We start from the raw sequence: 20,891 nt of genomic DNA, 5'->3' as shown, positions 1-20,891 counted from the left end.
TATGATGTTATGCTGGCACTTTCCATTTAGTGCTTTCTTGCAAGTTTTGGGGGTAATTTTATAGAAGAATGTTTGCATTTTTTGTGTTAATGTGTTTTTCTTGTAAACTGCATAGAGATTTTTATTAAGCGGTATAAAAAAGAAATTATAAATCAGTAAGCAAATTCCTCCCTCGCTACTGTGGCTTGGGGCCACTTTGGAGCTGAGCTGATCAGTCCCTCTCTCTCTCCTACTTACTGTAGTATATTCCACCCTCCCCTAAAGTGAGCTATTTAAGTAGAGGCATTAAGCAACAGAGGTCGGGAGGTTAATTAAACATGCAAGGGACTGAAATCGTATTACTCTTAAAAAGCAGAGCTGAGCAAATGGCTATTGGCAAGGTGGCCTTTGTGTTGCTGATGGGAGATCACACAAGCACACAAAGCCAATATAGAGGTGGACTTTCTCTTAGAACAGATTGCCTATACAGTGGTACCTTGATTTACTAACTTAATGCATTCCAGAAGTCCATTCTTAAACCAAAGCATTCTTAAACCAAGGCGTGCTTTCCCATAGCAGCTGGGGACTCAATTTTCAAATGGAACACACTCAACATGTTCTGCTTCCAAGGCAAAGTTCCCAAACCAAAACACCTACTTCCGGTTTGCAGCATTCTTAATCCAAGTTGTTCATAAACTAAGCTGTTCTTAAACCAAGGTACCACTGTATATCTCAGTGAAATGTAGGTATGATTAAATGCTTGCACCTTTCAAAATTAGCTCTCATTGGTGGTTTTTATAGATCAACATGGTTTAGAAGAAGCCACAACCCAAATGGGAATCTAGGGTTTTTTGGCAGTAATTGGGGTGGTAGTGGTACATTCTTAGCATTTGACTTTTAAACTAAATTTCTCCCTGAAGGTTTTATTAAACAATATATACCATTGTGTTTGGGGGCTTTACAACCTGCTCTGGCCCAATATTTGCTTGCAATAATATGTTAAAAGTCCAGTGCCAAGGGCCTTCTAGCGGTTCCCTCGCTGCGAGAAGTCAAGTTACAGGGAACCAGGCAGAGGGCCTTCTCGGTAGTGGCACCCTCCGTGTGGAACGCCCTCCCACCAGATGTCAAAGAGAAAAACAACTACTAGACTTTAGAAGACATCTGAATGCAGCCCTGTTTAGGGAAGCTTTTAAGGTTTGACGGACTATTGTATTTTAATATTTTGTTGGAAGCCGCCCAGAGTGGCTGGGGAAACCCAGCCAGATTGGCGGGGTATTAATAATAATAATAATAATAATAATAATAATAATAATAATAATATAAATAAATTGACTAGCCACCTGTTAAAAATCTGCTCCCTAGCAACCACAGTTTATCTCACATTAAAATGTCTAGCAACATTTGTAGAGGCACTCATTCTTGAGCTCTGGTGGGCACCCAGTAAAGCACTTTCACATTTGAGAAACTGCAGTGGAGGACTTATCCACAGTACAAAAATGCATCTTCTTTGCTTTCTTTCTCACAATCCTAAAACCTTCCCATGTTGTGTTATAATGCCTGCATGCTTAGTTGCATATAAATACATGGAGAGGAAATTTCTGAAGAGTGAGAAGTAAAGAAAGGTTCATAGAGAGCTGAGTTTTAAAACCTCGTGATACGCATCCTGCCAAGTCTAACCCTCCTCCAAGATTGCTATATATGGCAGTGGGGAGGGTTCTGCATACTGGGAAAGGGGAAAGCTGTCGGATAGGGCCTGAGAGTTACTTTCTCTTTGCCTATTGTGCTCTGGTTTGGAAACATACAGTTTATATATGCAGTAGAGTACTCCCAGTCTAGATGATGATAATGGGACAAAGGAGTGGATATGTCGCATTCCCCCCCCCCCAGTGTGTAGATTCCAAGTTCTTTGGTGTATAAATATTTAAAACAAACATGACTGTACCTCAGTAAAAAGATCTTTCATTTCTTCTAGATAATATTCATGCCCAGAGTTAAGCCAATATCTAGAACAGCTTCCCACCCTTTCTTAACCGCTTCATTCATCTTAATGTAGTCTGTGTAAATCAAAAACTTGCACGTATTTCACATCAAGGTGGTGATCCACTAAAATACATGATTATCTTCTTTTTTGTATCTTTGTGATTATCGCTGCCCCTCCCCTTGACCAACTTCCTAGTGATGTGAAGCGTTTTCCGCTTTACAGAAAGGGTGAGCAGGAATAATTTGGAGGGAGAGCACAAAAAGAATCATGCAAATTGAGAGCCAGTGTGGTGTAGTGGTTAAGAGCGGTAGTCTTGTAATCTGGGGAACCGGGTTCGCGTCTCCGCTCCTCCACATGCAGCTGCTGGGTGACTTTGGGCCAGTCACACTTCTTTGAAGTCTCTCAGCCCCATTCACCTCACAGAGTGTTTGTTGTTGGGGAGGAAGGGAAAGGAGAATGTTAGCCACTTTGAGACTCCTGAAGGGGAGTGAAAGGCGGGATATCAAATCCAAATGCACAATGGTTTTCCCAGGTTCATGGAGTATGGAGTTGTGGGATCCTGTTCTAGCCCAGACTGGGGAACGCTCTGAGGAATTCCAACCTCACTGTTGGCAAGAAGAAGCTGCATCATCATCAGTTCATTGCAGCTCTGGGGTGTGTAACTAAACAATGCCTGCAGAGTCTCTAAGCTGCTCCGGCTTGGCTAAAAGAGCATTCCTACTGAGCTTTCAGGCAGCTTTCAGTGCTGTTTTTAGTCCTTGAAATATCCTTGGAAAGTTTGCATAGGTTTCCTAACCCAAAGAGATCTGCCCATCCCTGGAGATACAACACAAATGAACCTTATCAAAAACCACCTGAGAGCACACGGATGCATTTAAATTAATGACTAGAGCATCTTTGTTGTTTCTCAATTTTCATACTTGTTGAAGCTTTTCTGAGGGATTGGATGTAGGATAGATTTCTAGTATTCAGGTACATTTAGGGATATAAATCCCAGAAAAAATGGAATGCATTCAAAAGGAAGTAGTGTTACCAGCGTGTTGCAGTTGTGGTCTGTATCGTAAATGCTGCAGAGCGTATTAAGAGATTAAAGGAAGGGCCGTTTGTGTGCCATAACTCTTCAGGAGCACAGAAAAGGTGCAAAATGGGTTCAGTTTCCTGAGATTTTTCCACTTTCAATTCTAAGAGTGGCTAGCCCTTAAACAGAGAAGATGCATTTGAAAATGGATGGGCAGTACCTGCTGCAAACTCAATACAGTCAAGTGTTCCACAAAGGCGGCCTACATTTTAATTGCATCCTAGTGCCATTCAGTAATAAAGGCAAGAGTCCTGCAAGGGTCTGAGTACATCATATCTCTGTCTGCCTCTCTTTTCATCCCCAACCACATTTAAAATCTGTGTTTTATTCTTGCTATATGGCATTCATGCTACTAGCTTTTTTATTAGTTTTACTTTGCTTTTTTTATTTAACTGCATTTTTAACAAAACATGTCAGTATTGACAAGGATTGCTTGAGCTCATAAATATTGCTGTTAGATATTTATAATGTGTGAAATAGTGTGATAGAATTCATTGCCATTATTTTAAACAGTAAACTGATTTTGCTGTTTGTAGTAAGTGTATCTCTTAATTGCAGTTGTCATATAATAAGGAATTAACCCTAATAGAGAAACAACACATATTTGATTATTTTCTGTTTGTTATTCCAAGAATCAATCTTTGTTACAGTTCTATTAGATGAGTGCTTTAGGTATTTGACCGGTCAAATTGCTACATAATTTTTGACTGGTCAAATGTTAAATCCTATTCCACTTTCAGTTTTTCAGGGCTGAGCCCAGGCACTGGAAACAGGCTGCAAGACCAAATATACCAATTGTTGCTAAACAATTTGTGAGGAGAATTCCATGTGCATATTCTAATGTTTAGTTATTTGTATGTATGTGTTTGTTAACAGAATATTCTCCTTCCTGGATGTGGTCACGCTATGCCGTTGCGCTCAGGTCTCCAGGGTAAGAATGTTTGCAAACTAGTACTGGTAAGGTTTTAATTGCTTGTTTCTTGGGCACCTCCAGTTTGCCATCATATCCCAGAGCCAAGAAAGTGTCAGCTTGAAGGGTTATTTCAACAGAAGCCCCATTTGCTCTTTATATTTAAAGCATACCACTTTAAACAATCATTGCTTCCCTCCAAGATTCCTGGCAACTTTTGTTTGTCAAGGGTGCTGAAAACTGTTATTCTTCCCTCGCAGAGCTACAGGTGTCATAGTGGTTTCACATTCAATTCCTCTTCCCAAAGAACTCTGGGAATTGAAGCTCCATGAAGGGAATAGGGGTTTTTCATCCTATCAACTCTCAACACCATTTACAAACTACCCAGGGTTCTTTGGGAGAAGCCATAACTGTAAAAAGTGGTATGATACTCCTTTAATTGTACAAGTGCAGAGACATAGAATGCACATCCTCCCCACAGGTTGTATTCCCCACCCACCCACCTTTTTTTTTTTTTTTACTTTTCTTTTCTTGTAATATTACCTACCAGCTGAGGTCTGTCTTAGTTTTGACCAGCCAAATCTAACTGGGTGGAGTTTTACTATTTTGAGATTTTCAAATAGCCTAGGATAGAGATTCACAAAGAGGTGTTATATGTTTCTGCCAACTGCCTTATACTGAATAATGGGGTGAAAGGTTATCACTATAGCACGAGGGAAGGTCCCTAAGCTATGTCAAATATAATTATTTTTTCTGTTACCTCTCTCAGACGCAAACACTGGCATGTCTCTTGATTGTGGAAAATGTCGGGCACGTGGGGATTAATGCTCCCTTCTCTCCTGTAGGATATGTGTGCATCTGCTAATCATAACAATTCTGGGTGGAGATGTGACTTACTATGGAAACAAAATAATTAAGTATCAACCTGCATATATATTTTTAAAATATTTTTAAAAAATAACATTATGAACTCATAGTTTGCCCCAGTCACTAAATGCCTGACTGGAACTGATGCTCAGGCTCAAACTCTGAAGGAGGGAGTGCCGAAGCTGCAGCTAAGCCACTGAGATCACTGTGATGAGGAAGGTGGATCATGCAAATTCACATTTGTTGATTGTTTCTCCAGCACTGGCCATTCTTACACCTTGGGCCAAAAATTCCTGATGGGTTCAACTTCTGACCTGTCTGTGACTATCCAGGAAATAGATCTTCAGGTTGTGGTGGATAGCTCCATGGAAATGTTAACTCAATGTGCAACATCAGTGGAGTGAGCAAATACTGGGAATCTTTAAGAAAAGGACCAAAAATAAAATGGCCACTATTTACAAATATTCCATACTTCATTCTGATTGTAGGGATATTGTAGCACTGGAGAAGGAAAACCCAAAATATTCAGGGACTCAAAGCATCTTCCTTTCGAAGAAACAACTAACGTCCTTGGGATATTTTTATTTGGGTAAAAAAAGACAGCTGGGGAGGCGAATTGAGTTTTTTAAATTATGTATGATGTGGAGTAGATAGATGTTTTGCTTCCTCTCTCATAACACTAATGAAATTAGTGGTCTGGACAGTCAAAATTAACAAAATGCATCTTTATCTTATGGTTGCCATTGGGTTTTTTAAAAATAAAATGAACTAATTCATGGGTCTTATTAGCTGCTATAGCCATATAGCAGCTATGTGGATTAGGTGGGCCTTCCATCTGATCCAGCAAGACTCCCACATTCTGTAGTTCTTTGCTTCCCTTCTTTTCCCCTGGCCCCTTCCATTGCCTGTTCAGTTCTAACCTTCCTCAGTGGGTAATGCAAAATAATATATATGACATGGCAGAGTGCCAAGAGGTAATTTTGAAAATGTAAGTACATCTCTTATTGATCTTTTTTAGGGAACTTTATTTTTGTTTATAGTTACTTTAATATAGCAGTCCCATTTGTTATATGCGAGTCATTAACATGTGTCTTTAAAGCTTTTTTGTTTTTTAGTGTGAAACTATAGAAAATTCCAAAGCACCATCAGCCAATGCAGTCACCTCTTTTAAGGATGGGGAAGGGAGGGCAGGTGCCTGCTCTGCTTTACCAATAGGGTTAAGACATTGGAGAGTAACCTACTCCTTTGCAACTACTCATGCCTCCTTAGGCCTGTGTACCACTTAGACAATTTGTGTTTTTTAAGAGGGTTCTAGCATCTGTACTAAGGTGGACCCAGACAATCATGTCGTTCACTGCAAAGTATGGCACCGTAGCCTGAGCATTTGAGTGTAATCACCAGGTGTGCATGTTTCAGAATTGTGGAAGAGAAAGAAATGGCAACCAGAACAAACAATGATTTAAGCATTCTCTCAGCAGTTCTGTTGCTACACTGAAAATCATTTGTGCATGGTTGGGGCCTTTCACGCATGGGTTTGCTAGAAGCATCCCACTGGAAGCTGCACCTCATTAAGGGCCAGCGGCTTTGGTGTCGGTTTAAATTAGACCCAAGCTTTGCTTTATATTTCTGCCATATTTCCCCACATTTTACATTCTTTTCACTGTCTTCTCCCTTTTCACTGCAGGCGTGGAATGTCCTGGCCCTGGATGGCAGCAACTGGCAGCGCATTGACCTGTTTGATTTCCAGAGGGACATAGAGGTATAATTAAGTGGTGTGCAGAAACAATTTCTCTAGTTAAACTGTAATTACAGCACTGTGTAAGATCAGTAATAAACTGTGTAATCTTTTGCATCTTTCCCCAGAGATAGGATTGTTAATTTCTAGTTTCTAGCTCCAGGGTTTCAGATACTGAAACCGCACTAACTTATTTTATGCCAATAGGTTTATGAGTGTGTGAACTCTCACTTGTGTGCAAAGACATGGATCCCTAACTTGTTAATATTTTTACTGGGGAAAGATCTAGGCATGGTAACTTCCCATTTAGCAGATCTGGGCAATTACTTCATTGGCCGCTTGCAAGAATAATGCACCATTAGGATAGATGAGAGAGTGTATTTTGGGTGGTGGGCTTTTTAGAGTACTGCTAAGGGCAGAAGATTGTAAAATATTTGGGTTAAAAAAACAAACAAACAACCATTTGGTAAGGATGCCATTTGGATTTCCTTCCTCAGGCACCAAAATATTTTGGTCCATTCCTAGTTGCACAAAATCTATTCTTTATTTGATAACCGTTGCCGTGGAAAGAACCTGTTCTGGTTCCTTGGGGCTCTTATCCACATTAGTGGCTTCCAAGTGGAAGAAGCCTAGCTCAGTGATGGAACATCTGCCCTGCATACAGAAGGACCCAGGTTCAGACCCCGGCACCTCAAAGCAGGGCTGGGAAATACCCCAAGTAGGGCTGTCTGAAATCCTGGAGAGCCGCAGTCAGTCCATGTAGAGTAGACAGTACTGACCTAGATGGACCAATGGTCTGATTTGGGATAAGGCAGCTCCCTATTTTCTCATGTAGTCAAATTTCCCATTGCAGCAGTCAGATCCGTGCCGGACTGACTTAGGAACTTCTAGCATGGGCTTTAAAGCTATACTGTTCATACCAGGGGTTCTCAAATTGTGTAATGGGGAGCCAATCCGAGTCAGATTTTTGTGCAGAAAACCAGCTCTTTGAACTTCTCCAAGTATAATATTATTGTGGCTCGGTGACAGGACCCTATGCACGGCTGGCTAATGGTTTTCTGTCATGCTGATGGCTCCTGTCAGCTCATATTTTGTTAAGTAAAATAGTTGTCTGTGGGCTGTCTTTTGCAGGCGCAAACTGGGAAAAGAGTATATTGCAGCAAACAACCGTGAATGTGGGTTGAATGATGGCATGTCAAATCATGATTTGTGCCTACAGGTTCAGATGACCAATATGCCACTTGCAAAGAAGAATCTGAGCAGCACACAGGGATTGTGTGACCTTGCCCTAGATTCAGCTTATTATAGGCCAAGTACATATGAATGTTAGACATTCTACAGAATGCAGGTTTCTGGAGTACAGAATTTAAATGCACGAGTTTAAGGAGGATTTGAAAGGCAGATAAAAAAACGGGGAGGAGTGGGTTAAGGGCGGGGGGAGTTGATGCTTTTACTAAAGAAATGAGAAAGTTATTTACCACATGGAAAGTTAAGCAAAGCTAATTACTCTGGAAGGTCACATCAATCGAATTCTCTTCCTGGTCTTTTTACAGGGGCGTGTAGTGGAGAATATTTCTAAAAGATGTGGGGGTTTCTTACGAAAGCTGAGCCTTCGTGGATGCCTAGGTGTGGGAGACAACGCATTAAGGTAGAGAGGTCAAGTGCTTTGCCACTGAAAAAGCACAAATAATTTTATTTTTCTGTCCAGCAGAGAACCTGAACATGTAGGGTGGGGCAGTGAGCCACTTTCAAATGAGGTTATAGCATTTCCAAAATAATTGGCTCCTGTATTGATATCGCACTTAGGCGGTCCCATTTCTATCGGTTTAGAAAATGGGCCTACCAAAAATAGTGGGGGGTGTGCATACTTGCACAATTTGCAAATTAAAAGAATTTTTAAAAATTGAAATGAATTGATAAGAACCTATTAAGAGTGACTTTCAGGTCCTACAGAGCATTGAGAGCATCAATTGAAAGAAAATAATGAGGAAATTATGGGAAACATATTATTTGCCTGCTAGAGTCCATAACAATTTATAGTGTCCTAGAACTGGGGATTACAGTTGAAAGGATGTGTGCAATGAGGTTAAAAGAGAAAATCCCTCTCTTATATGGAGAAGTTTCAAGAGAGAAAAGAAAACATGTCCTCTTTTCTGTTTTCCACCCTTCTGTCCTATCCTACTTTTAGCTAAATGGCATAAAGCATTCAGGTTAATGGCTGGCAGCTAACCCCAAACCTGAGCTGTTTAGCACTGTGTAGTGCAGTGGGAAAATATATGAGTAAGGACAAGAAACACTTCTTTTTCATTTTCTCCTGAAAATCCCTATCCTCATGAGCCACCAACTTTCACGTTGGCACCCTTGGTAGATTCTGCAGTTGCTGGATCACAGTCCATTGAACAGAATTACAGAACAGAAGTAGGTGTCTGCAATGAAATGTTGCAGCGTACACTCAGTCCCTGAGTCGGATTGAGGAAACCTGTGTTCACATTCTAATTTAGCTCTTCTTCAATCAATCAGTCAATCAAACATTTTATTTGCATGCCGCCTTTCCAAAGTTAAAACCATGCTCAAGGCAGCTTACAACATATAAAAGATTACGTAACTACAGACATAACAAAAGTAGCCATGAACAATAAACAAAACATCAAAAAGTACACAGCCAAATTGAATAATTTCCACATCAGATCCAAAATAAAGATACAAAAAAATAACGTCATCATCAACAACAACAACAATCCCCCAACAACCCCACCTAAACAAGATTCTGTTCCACAGCTTCAACTATTGTAGCTGGAGTCAGTCAGGGCCCTGCCCTCCCAGGCCAGGTGGGAAAAGGCCTGCAAAGCAGGGAGCAGGTCTTCCAGGACTCACAGCCAACTTGGTCTGTGGCCTCTTCACTGTCTGGAGTGGCACTATTGCTGCTGTCCCATAGCTTCTTCCAAACAACTCCTTGTAAGGCATACAACTTGACTTAGAAGGCATGGTAAAGAACCACCAGGTGCCAGCATCCACACAACTGTAGGTATCATATAATCGGGACCTTTCCTTTGAATATAATGGAACTTCACTCACTCTTACTGTAGCTTGTCTAAGTTGCTAGGAATAGCCACTTATCCTATAGGCTAGTCACTGCTCGGTGAAAGGCCTCTAGCAAGTCACTGTGTTCTAAGTGCCTGTGCAAATTTGGTCTCACTTTGCTTCTTTTTTATCTATTTTATTTTGACAAAGTAATAATAAGTAAATAAGAATAGAAATGTGCACCCAAGCCCTCAGACCCTTCCATTGTAACTATCCACCCTCCCAGAATTTCAGCACCTCTTGTGATAGTTTGACCCCTTTCTGTTTTAACAATACAAATTCTACAAAAACCCTACATATCACCTCAAAATCGTTTCTGCTGCATATTCCCCATCTTACCTTAATAGCACATGTTAATTTATCATCAATAGTCATATCCCACACTTCTTCAAACCATTCTTCTATTTTATATTCTCCTTGCCTCTTCCAATTCCTAGCTATAATAGCTTGTGCTGCTTTCAGTAAATTTGTGAGCAAGTCCTTCATAGCCTGTGAACCTTCCACTCCATTGCAAATGGATAATCATGCTACCTCTGGACCCAGTGATATCTATTATCTCCTTAAACACCCTTTGCCCAAATAATTGTACAAATTTACACCACCACCATATGTGAACATAAGTCCCGGTTTCCTGGCATACCCTCCAACATAACACTGAATATTTCTTGTTTATTTGATTAAATCTGACTGGTGTTAAATACCATCTCCAAACTAACTTATAATAATTTTATTTTATCCTTGTAGACAACCTTTTCAAATTGTGTTTCTCCCATATTTACCCCCAGCTTTGACTATTTATCTGCCCTGTTATCTCCTTTTCTCACACCTCTTTTAATTGATCTTGTTGATCCTCCATTTCTACTAAAATTTTATAAATTTCACTGGTTTCTCCTTTTAAAACTATATTTTCTTCTTTATCTCCTCTTTTTATAATCATTTTTTAAAAATTGTATGTTCTTTGCAGTTCTTGTTTTCTCATAACCACTTCTTTGTCCATTGCTCCAGTGGTATACAGTTAAACCAACTTATTTTACTTCCTGTTAGAGCTTCTCTTATTTGTTCTTTTCTTCTCATTTTCTCCACCCATTTCTTTATTTTATGTATTTGCTTTTCTTTTGCTTCTTTTTCAATTTCCTTTTTTTAATTTACTGGGAAGTCTTCTGTCATCACCACCGGAGTTAGTGGGGAATTTACTGATATCAATTTTCCTTTATATTTTGCCCATCTCTCAATGATGTTTCTTAAGAAGGGATTTTCAATATTCTGCCACCCTTGCCTATTTGGGTAGCTAAAAAATATATTCACGAACTTCTCCTTCATTCCATGTGTACCGCTCTCTAACCATTCTAACTCTCCTTGTTCTCTTGTCACATCTATGATATATCTTAACTGATTTGCTATATATGTTGGGGAGGCCCAGTCCACCTGTTTTCTGGGGGTTGTACCATCTTCTTTTATTAATTCTAGGCTTCTTATCCCATTACAAAATGTATTAATCATACTTTGCCAACCCTTTATCTCTGTCTCCAATATCTTAATTGGTAACATTCTAAATAAAAAAAAATATTCTAGACAAAATTTTCATTTTAATTATCACTATTCTTCCAAATCATGAAAGTTTTTTTTTATATTCCTCCAGCTTTCCCTTAATTTCCTTCTTTAATTTGTTAAGATTCTCTTGTTCTTTTTTAAAAATTTCTTGTTATTCTCAAGTACTTTATTACATTTCTTAATTTTATATCTAATTTTATTTCCTTCAAGAATTTTCATTTTTCCTCTTAATCGTAGTTAAATAACATCTCTTATTTGAACCAATTAATTTGCGACCCTATTATTTGTCCTTTTTTTCCTCAAACGTTCCTCTATTACCTACAGATTTTCAATTGTTAGCAAGGTGTCATCTGCAAATAAGTTTATTTTTTTCTTTTCCATTATTTCATATTCATTTTGTATTTCCGTCTTCTCTAGTTACATTGGCCAGAGTTTCAATGACCAATACAAGTAAAATTAAGGAAAGAGGGCATCCTTGCCTTGTACCTTGGGCTAGTGTTATTTGTTCTGTTATATTATCGTTCACTACAACATATTCCTTGTTCCTCAGATATATTTGATGGATTAATTCCTTAAATCATTCTCCAGATCCTAAGCTTTCTATAATCATTTTTAACGCCAGCCATTCTACACAGTCAAAAGCCTTTAAAATATCCAATGCTACTATACCAGCTTTCAGTTTATTTCTTCTTATTATATCTATTTTATTCAACACTCTTCCTATTAAACTAGACATCTGTCTTGCTGCCACAAAGCCACATTCATCCATTCATTTATTCATTTATTTATAAATAACATTATTCATCCTTTTTGCCATTATTGTGATCAATATTTTAGCATCATGATTTATTAGGGAAATCAGCTTATACGATCCTGGGTCCCTAATGTTTTCCTGGTTTTGTAATTAAGATAATTATTGATTGTTCCCACGATGGAGGGATCCTCTCACCCTCTATTACTGAATTATATAAAACATTTAATTTAGAAACCAATACATTTTTAAATACTTTACAATATTCCGTTCCCAGTCCATTTGCTCCTGGGGCTTCACCCCCCTTTAGTTTCCTTATAACTTCCTCTATTTCTTTTTCGGATCACGTTGTTTCTAAAGTCCTATGGAAATGTAGTATAGAACAATCCAAGATGCATGTTGCCCAGACCACTTCCAAAACCTTCCAGAAAGACATGGACTTGCTGAGTATCATGGGACAGGACTAGAGCTTGTCCCAGGGCTTTGCAGAGCTCTGCTACCAGAGGCAAGAGGAGCGCATGCTTTATCAGCTTGACCACTCAGGGCCCTTACCTGACAGGTGAACTGCTAATTATTTTTATATATTGCTAATAATCTGTTGCTAATAACCTAGTATAGGCACTTAGGTAAAGTGGCCTATTCATTTTGCCCTTCCTGCCAGCCAGTCATGAGAGTGTGTATGTTTGCTCTTGCTAGTTCGGTTTGCTCAGAGAGTGTCTGTCTGTTTCTCAAGGTGTTGAGCTCTTCCTGGTTTTCACCATTGAGATCACTGTGCTTCCACAGCCACTCGGCTATGTGTAGAGTGTCTCCCCTTCTTTCTGAGGTGATGGTGGTTATTATTTGGAAGAAAAGTTCTCTTGCAACACCACAATAGGGCGAAGATCTGCCTAATGGTTGCGCAGCAGATGCTTGGTTTCTTGACATGGCTTTGGTACCTGCTCAGAATAGGCCTGCACCACCAGTCCTCCCATAACAGATTTGGAGGGAATTATACCTATCAAAAGTGAGATTCAGGAGACCCAAATACATCCCCCATACACACTGGTGTAGTAGTTCAGACACCACAGCCTAATCATGGCTTGGCTGTCAGGAACGTTCTACAGCTCCTCTGCTCATTTCTCTCCCCAGCTTAGGGTATCATGGTATCAGAAAACTGGAGAGACTACTCAAGCCCACAGCACATCTCTGATGATCAAAATGTGACTTGACTCTGACATCTGAACTGGGCAGCTGTCTGAATCTAACCTAGAAGTTAAATTTCATAGTCTGTAAACTGAGGCATAGTTAATAGTTTGCCTGTGAATGTGCAGGGATTGCTCCTACTTACCTAGTGTGAGCTCGAGCAACAAACCCCATGATCTCTGGCCAAGGATTGTGGCTGGTTTGGACAGGGCTCTAAGCCTGGGATTGTGGTTTGTTGCACCCGCCCTGCACAAGGGGAAGAATGAAGCAAGAGGCACCTCTGTGTTCACAGTAAACCATTGATTATGGCTTACCATAATCTGTGCCTTCACAGTGCCTTCACTTCCTAAGTGCCTTCACAGGAAGGATCATTGTAAGGATGATGAGATAAAGACTGTGAAGAATTAAAATAGGATATAGCGTTCTGGTATTTTTGTGACTTGAAATGCGGGCTATGTGCTTTTTCTGGTACATTGCATGGTGACAGCAAAGATTCTCCTTCAAGGAAAGAGAGCAGAATGTTGGCAGCACAGCTATAAAACACTTAATCTTTCTCTCCTCCTGAAGCTCGGAGAGGAGGAGGTGTTGTTAACAGTTAGGTTTTCATCTCCCTCCTAGGTGCTCAGGCCAGTGTTCATGGCTTTCCCTAATTTATTCTCTCAAGAACCCTGTGAGGTAGGCTGGATAGTGACTGACCCATGGTCACCTGATGAGCATCACAGCTGAACAGGGATTTGAACCCTGGTCTCCCAGTCCCAGTCCAACATTTAACATCTGTGCACTGGGGTTTCTCTTTATGCTGGACTATTTTCCAGGCAATGTTAGAAAGCAGTTTGGAGATCCAGCAAGGGGAACTGATGCATGTACTTACCTGCCTGGCACTTGCACACCTATAAGCTACAGCTAGTGTACACTGATGAAAGCACCCTAGTATGTATGTACAGCCTTGTCTTCTGTAGTTGGCAGCGGGAGATCCACATGTACATTACCATCTTGATCACAGCCAACACATGAAATAGATTGTGAATGGTGTTTTCTCTTTTCTTTTTAAGCTGGGTATCGTCCCTAAATTTTCTCAATGTATCACTTAAAAAAACAAACCAACCCCAAATCTGCATTATTTGCTTTAATTGCCCCTCGGTTTGTAAGACCTTTTAAATATGTCAGGTGCCACTGATTTAAAATGTATGTTATTAAAAGCCTGAAAAGCACTGTACTTTTTTCTGTCATGAAGGACATTTGCACAGAACTGCAGAAATATTGAAGTGTTGAACTTGAATGGCTGCACCAAGATTACAGATGCGTAAGTGGCATTTATTTCAGCTCTCCGTGGTATTTCTTTAGCTCTTTTTAATCACTATCCCCCATTTTCTTGGTTGCATGTTTTGTTGCTCAAATGCTGTCAGAGTATATCCATTCTTATTGTGAATGGGTAGCTAGAAAGGGCTAATTGCCAAGGGACCCCTGTCCCCACTGTAGGGGGCGGCACCAACTTAAGCTTGGTGCAGCAAGCCCTTCCTTACCTTTGCATCGCCTTCACCAAATCTGCAGTGGTCCCCTATGTATATATTAGACAGGCAAGGATCAGAGGCTAAGCTTGGAGGGCACATGGTTAGGCTGGGCCAGATGTGCTGAGCATCTGATTTCTCTCATTTACTACACCCAAATTTTTATATATCTCAATTTTTGATATAAACTGTAGAACATTGTGAAGTCTTAACAATGATATAGTTAAAAAGATCTATTTCTTTAAAAGCACACTAAGATTCTCAATATTCTTCTTAACAATGATATAGTTAAAAAGAAAAATCCAAATTAAGAAGAATATTGAGAATCTTAGTGTGCTTTTAAAGAAATAGATTTCAGTCAACTACAATGAAAATGAGGGACCCATTCTGATATAGGCACATGATCACTAAACGTCTTCTACTTAAAAAAATAATAATGACAGAGCAGTGAACCTATGTGTGTCCTATTCTCTTCCAGGACATGTACTAGCCTTAGTAAGTTCTGCTCCAAACTCCGACATCTTGATCTAGCTTCCTGCACTTCAATAACCAACCTGTCCCTCAAAGCACTGAGGTGAGTGTAGCTCTTTATAAAGCTTATTCACCCTGATGTAAAAATACCACATTTCTTTGCGATGGAAACCCCTGCTTCATTTTACCATTCATTTTACTCACGGTGTCAGTGGTATAGCAGCTGACCAGAATTGGAACAGGGGTGGGCGGGTGCGGTAGAGGCACACCTTGTTCTTTCTTGGTTAGTCTGACTTGGGGCACTCCAGGAAGACTGGGCATAAGATGACAATCAGTACAAGCTTGGGCTGTTTTCTGATCCCATGGGGTCAGAATCAGAGGGAAAGAATGAGCTTCCCAATTAGTCGTGGACCAGGCGATATCAACAATGCTAGTAGTGCGGAAGCCACAGAAGGCTGACATCCAAGAAATGGAATGGCCTATCCTTGCTGTTGATTCAGATGTGAGACACCCTGTGGCATTGCTGTCTGTGCCTTCTCAGCCCCTGCCCTGTTTAGGTCCTTTTGATACAGTAGCCCTTGTGCATGGTATACAAACATGCCCATTCTCTTTCTCCCTGCATTATTGCCACATGGCTTTTGTCGCCACACACACCTATTATTCATAGAATTGTAGAGCTGGAAAGGACCCCGAGGATCATCTAGTCCAGCCCCCTGCAGTGGAGAAGTATGCAACTGTCCCATACAGCGATTGAACCAGCAACCATGGCATTATCAGCACCATGCTCTAACCAAATTCCTGCTATAGTTTTCAGTTGGTGGTCATTCTTGAAGCTGCGGCAGAGAGCAGAGTTCAGTGTGTTATTACTGGAAAACAAGGCGGTGAATTTCCCTTGTTTCCAAAGCAAGAATTTTTTATCCTTAAGAGTTAACATTTTTGTCTGCCTTTCCCTCTGCCCCCTTCTCACCTCTCAAGCGAGGGATGCCCTCTACTGGAGCAGCTCAATATATCATGGTGTGACCAAGTGACCAAAGATGGCATCCAGGCTTTGGTGAGAGGCTGTGGTGGACTCAAAGCTCTGTTTCTTAAAGGCTGCACGCAGGTATGTCTCCAGTGAGGACACAGCAACTTCAAGAAGGCTTGAGTTAAAGTGCATTTGTTTTAACTTGGAGCAGAATCAAGTTGAGTGTGGGTCATACACTGTGACATTGGAAGCAAGAGGGAGAACAGTAGGAGAGAATAAATTTTATTTATTCCTTTATTTATTTTACCCTATCCAAAAGAGTTATAATTGCAATTTGCACCACACAAGTTTCTCTGAGGATAGAGAATAAGGGAGGAAATCTGTGAGATTAGTTTTGAACAAAGGAAATGTAGAGCAGAAGCACTGTGCTTCGTGCAGTTCTTGGCTGTCTTGCAATAGCATGTGGCTTTTAAGTATAGGAACTTTTGGTTACTTCTCTTCTAGGATATTTGTCATTTTTAAAGGTGTTGGACTAGAAGAGGACCAAGGCATCCAAGCCAACCTTTTTTTAAAAAAAAAAACCCTGGACATCTGTACTGGAAAGCTGAGCATTTCTCGCGTCCACTGTATTTGAAATTCTGAAACACACTCTGCAATCCTACCCTTTATCCAAATATGCTCCAAGTTTTGTCTTGAAATTAGAAATTGCTTAAAAAGTAAAACATAGCAAGTTGGATAACTGAATTGGAAATCAGGTTGTGTATTGAATCCTGTTCTGGGCAGGATGGCCTCTGATCTCAGCTTTGGGCGGGACCTGGTTCAACTAGTTGAGGGCCATTGCTCTGTATGCTTCGCCCATCTCAAAGAATTTCAGTTCTTTGAGATGGGCCACATGACTTAGTTGTGGCACCTCATACAGGGAAAGGAAAAAACCCAACCTTGTTAGCAGTCCCAGGCAAAATGATAAAATAGCTGTGACACAAGGCAGTTGCAGGACAGGAACTTTCCACAGTCATGGCTTCAGTTTTCCTTGTACTGGATTTTTGCAAACATTTTTGTGGATCTCTTAGAGCAGCTTGGAATTGTAATAGAGTAGCATAAGACATGTTTCTAGGCCCCCAATCCAGGTTTAGTTGTGGGCAGCTAACCACATGTTACACAACTTGTGGCCTCTGATTGAGGATGTTCATCTGCATCAAATATGCATCCGGGAGCTTCAGGGCACATCTGGAGATATACATCCACATCTGTATCTGCATCCACATGGATAAAGGATGTTCAGTTTATAGTTGCACCGATATGAGTCAAAGAAAGAAGTTCTAGTGGAGAGGCTTAGTAAACGCAGCCATAATTTTATAACACATATTTCTTTTTTTTAAAATAGCTTGAGCCTTTTCCCCTTTTTATGGAGTGCTAAGGAAAAAATATTGATGGAAGCAAGGCACTTGCTATCAGTTGTTTTGCCATCTGTTCTCCGTGATTCAAGGACATCCGTGGCATCTTTAGTAGCAGAAATAACTTGGGTGTTGCCTTTTTTTCTTTTTGCCTTAACAAAAGAGCCTCTTTTTCTCTTTTAAACAAAGCATGTTTATGTGAAACCAACAAGTAGTTATGTTTGACGTTTTACTATGTTTTTATATGTACAGTAAGCTGCCCAGAGTTGCTGGGGAAAGTCAGCCAGATGGGCAGGGTTTAAATAATAAAATTCTTATTATTATTAAAGGCACTTAAGTCCATAAAATTCAGAAACTCTGATTCTAGAACCATGTGGTTACACTATGAGATTTTCAAACACCTCCATAATGAAGCCAAGTATTTTGAGAACCCAGCCAAAGAAATTCTCAGGCGACAATGCCACAAAGGTGTAGTGCTCATGGGGGTATAGAATGGGGTAGGGGGAGGCTTTGCGAAAACATGATATTTCACTTGTTCTTCCCTCTTTCATGGCAGCCTTGATGCTGGGAGTTTTTGCTTATAGTCAGCTTTGAAAGCCTATTAGATGTTGTGGGTCCCATGGTGACATGAGACACCAGAGACCTATATGGGCTCTTAGCTGTCATTGAGAATGAGAAACTACCCCTTTCTTTTTAAAATAAAAACAGACTTTTGGGAATCCAGATTTTCAGTAATTTTACTCTTGAAAAAGAAAACCCATAATATGACTTCACGCTGACTATTTAACAAGTTGCTTACCTCCCTCCCTCCTATTGCACTTTTGTTCTAGCTGGAGGATGAAGCTCTCAAATACATTGGGGCACACTGTCCCGAACTGGTGACTTTGAATTTGCAGACCTGCTTGGTAAGTAATTGGTTCACACAAATCCAAATTTGCTCCTGTTTTTCTTAACATGCAGAGGCCATGAACTATGCAAAGTGACACTCACACCCCAAGAAATGCCTCTTCCTGTTGGCTTGGAGTAGTTGCAGTCCTGGTAGCTTGATGTTCATCTTATTACATAGGGGCAAATCCCAACTGTGGTGGATGGGAATGTGTGTGAAAATTTGGCTATAAAAATTGTCAGTAGCTGAGGGGATGGGCAAATGTTTTCTAGTTGCTTGCATCTCTGTGCCTATAGCCATTCTTGACCCTTTGCTTCCAAACATGTTAAGCAAGACATTCAATGCCCCTAGTATGCTAGGCATACAGACGTTATTAGAATTTCCATGGTGCCCCAAAGCCATTGAAGGCTTCCTAAAACCGTGATATTCCCCTGTATAGTTCCTGTGGGGGGGATAAAGGATATTGGAAGAGAGCTCTTTCCATTTAAGAGTCTCATGCTCGACCAGCACGCTGGAAGTTACAGTCCAATAACATATTGAGGGCACCTTGTTGACTCTGCTCTGGCCTTACAAAATCCAATGGGCTCCACCCTCAGATCACTAGGAGCTTGCCAACACCACTCACTGACTGGATATTTTTAAAATCTCAAGTTGGCAACCATATCACCACCCTAGACCATTCAATGGATACTTTCTGGATATAGTAAAGAACTCTCCTAGTGTTAGCATTTAATGTGACAAATCTATCTGGTCCGAGTTCACCCTTGCCCTGGAGGCATTTCAAATTTTGTTTGCAGGACAAGCTGGAAAAGATTCTTTTGGTCAGGTTGGAATGCTTTCTTGTCTCCGTATTTAACTTTTTGTGTGTGTGTATTTTTAAAAAGTTGGAAGAGGAAGTACATTTTTGTCCTGCAAGAAAATATCCTGTACCATTTTGTGGTGGTGCCAAAAATGGAATGTTGAGCCCAAAAAAGGAACAGATTTTGATAGCCTGTGTGCTGTTGGCATCCTGCCTTTTCACGTGATAGTTGCTAAAATGAGTTTACCAAATAATACTTAACATGTAATTTTAGGACTCAGAAGGGTTCTCCCACCCTGGAGCCCAGTTCAAATGTCATATCAAACCAAAGTTTAAAACAAACTGTGGTTTAATGGGAATGAGCAGCATTCTGGTTCCTATTGCGCTCCTCCCCCACAACCTTTGCTGCCTCGTTGTGGACAAAACATGCCAGAGTCTGGCTTCTCCTGTCTTCTGGACCCTGTTTAATGGTTGATTTCCACCCAGCAAAGTAATAAGTAGTACCAAAATTTGTTCTTGACTGACTGCTTGTGGTTTGTTTGGTGGAAACCAACCTTTAGCCTGGGTTTAGACAGCATGACAAACATACAGATTGTTTTGTCCACAGCACGCTGTGGGAATTTATGAGCAGTGGGCACCAGCATGCTGCTCATTCACATTAAACAATGGTTTGCTTTGACCTGTGGGTTTCATGCGCCAGGCGAAACAGACCAAAACTTTGCCGCACACTACAAATGACTTTGATTCCCTTCTCTCCTTCTGTAGCAAATAACAGACGATGGCCTCATTACAATATGTAGAGGGTGCCACAAGTTACAGTCTCTGTGCGCCTCTGGCTGTTCCAACATCACCGACGCCATCTTGAATGCTTTAGGGCAAAACTGTCCAAGGCTTAGGTAAGTAGGCTTTGGGTTAGAGGGCTGCATGAGGGGATACAAGGTTAGCATGTGAACATGGGATGTATGCTGGGTAAAAATGAGTAACATGGGGGGAATCAAAAGCTCATAGAAAAGGGTTAGCATATTATGTGGAAGGGGATGGGTCATAGAAAAAGAAATTCAATTCTGTCTCATAGGTTCAAAGTTGTGAAAAATGTCATTACCCAGAATGAAACCTGCCACTATTAAATCAGGGGCAAGCAAACTTTTCTCATGGGTAATTGTCAGGGGCAACATGCTCACTCTGGACCAAGCTGAAATAGTGTGTGGAGTCAGAGCAAAAAGTAGAGAAGGAAACCCCCACTTTCTTCCTCCCTGCCCGGCAGGCTCCCAGGGAAAGGACAGATCACTCTTCCCAGAGGTCTGAACTGATTGCTTACAGAAAGCTTTTGAAATTAGACTAATGGTCGTAAGTTGCCTAAAATACTGTTAATAATCCTAGCTTCCCTTCCCAGAGCTAGGTCAAGAGGACAATAGGGATGGGCTTCGAGCAATCTAACTCCCACAAAGTTGTGCGACATTAATCATCAAAAAGTGAGATTGCAAGGGTTTGATGGGTTCAGGGTTTGGAGTAAATATGGATGAGCTGGAGGAGTTTTGTCAGGGAAAAAGTGTCTATTTAAGGTCTTCAGGAGTGATTATGGGAAGTGTAAGAATCATAAAAATGGGGGAGGGGATGTGTAGCTGGGGGGATTTAAGCTGTATTTATCCCTTTGACGTGTGTTGTTAGGATTGCTGATATATAGCGTGAGCCCATCAAGTGAAATGTCCTCAACTACTTTGAAACTGGTGGTCTTGGGGTTTCTTCTCCACAGG

At 40.6% G+C, this 20,891-nt stretch overlaps 1 protein-coding gene across 3 annotated transcripts in view; it reads left to right on the top strand.

The window, feature by feature from the left end:
• FBXL20 (F-box and leucine rich repeat protein 20) overlaps positions 1–20,891 on the top strand; it is a 63,081-nt gene that overhangs the window by 32,739 nt on the left and 9,451 nt on the right. For all 3 annotated transcript variants that reach the window (XM_081886379.1, XM_081886377.1, XM_081886378.1), the window contains exons 3-10: positions 3,915–3,969; positions 6,500–6,574; positions 8,104–8,198; positions 14,350–14,418; positions 15,102–15,197; positions 16,070–16,196; positions 18,283–18,357; positions 19,903–20,033. In XM_081886379.1, coding sequence (XP_081742505.1) covers positions 3,915–3,969; positions 6,500–6,574; positions 8,104–8,198; positions 14,350–14,418; positions 15,102–15,197; positions 16,070–16,196; positions 18,283–18,357; positions 19,903–20,033 — 723 coding nt within the window. The remainder of the gene's footprint in view (positions 1–3,914; positions 3,970–6,499; positions 6,575–8,103; positions 8,199–14,349; positions 14,419–15,101; positions 15,198–16,069; positions 16,197–18,282; positions 18,358–19,902; positions 20,034–20,891) is intronic.

The sequence above is a fragment of the Podarcis melisellensis genome, assembly GCF_964234715.1.
Source record: "Podarcis melisellensis genome assembly, chromosome: 13".
NCBI classification, from domain to species: Eukaryota; Metazoa; Chordata; class Lepidosauria; order Squamata; family Lacertidae; genus Podarcis; species Podarcis melisellensis.
The sequence above is the reverse complement of the archived record's forward strand: the minus strand, read 5'-3'. Positions and strand labels throughout refer to the sequence as shown.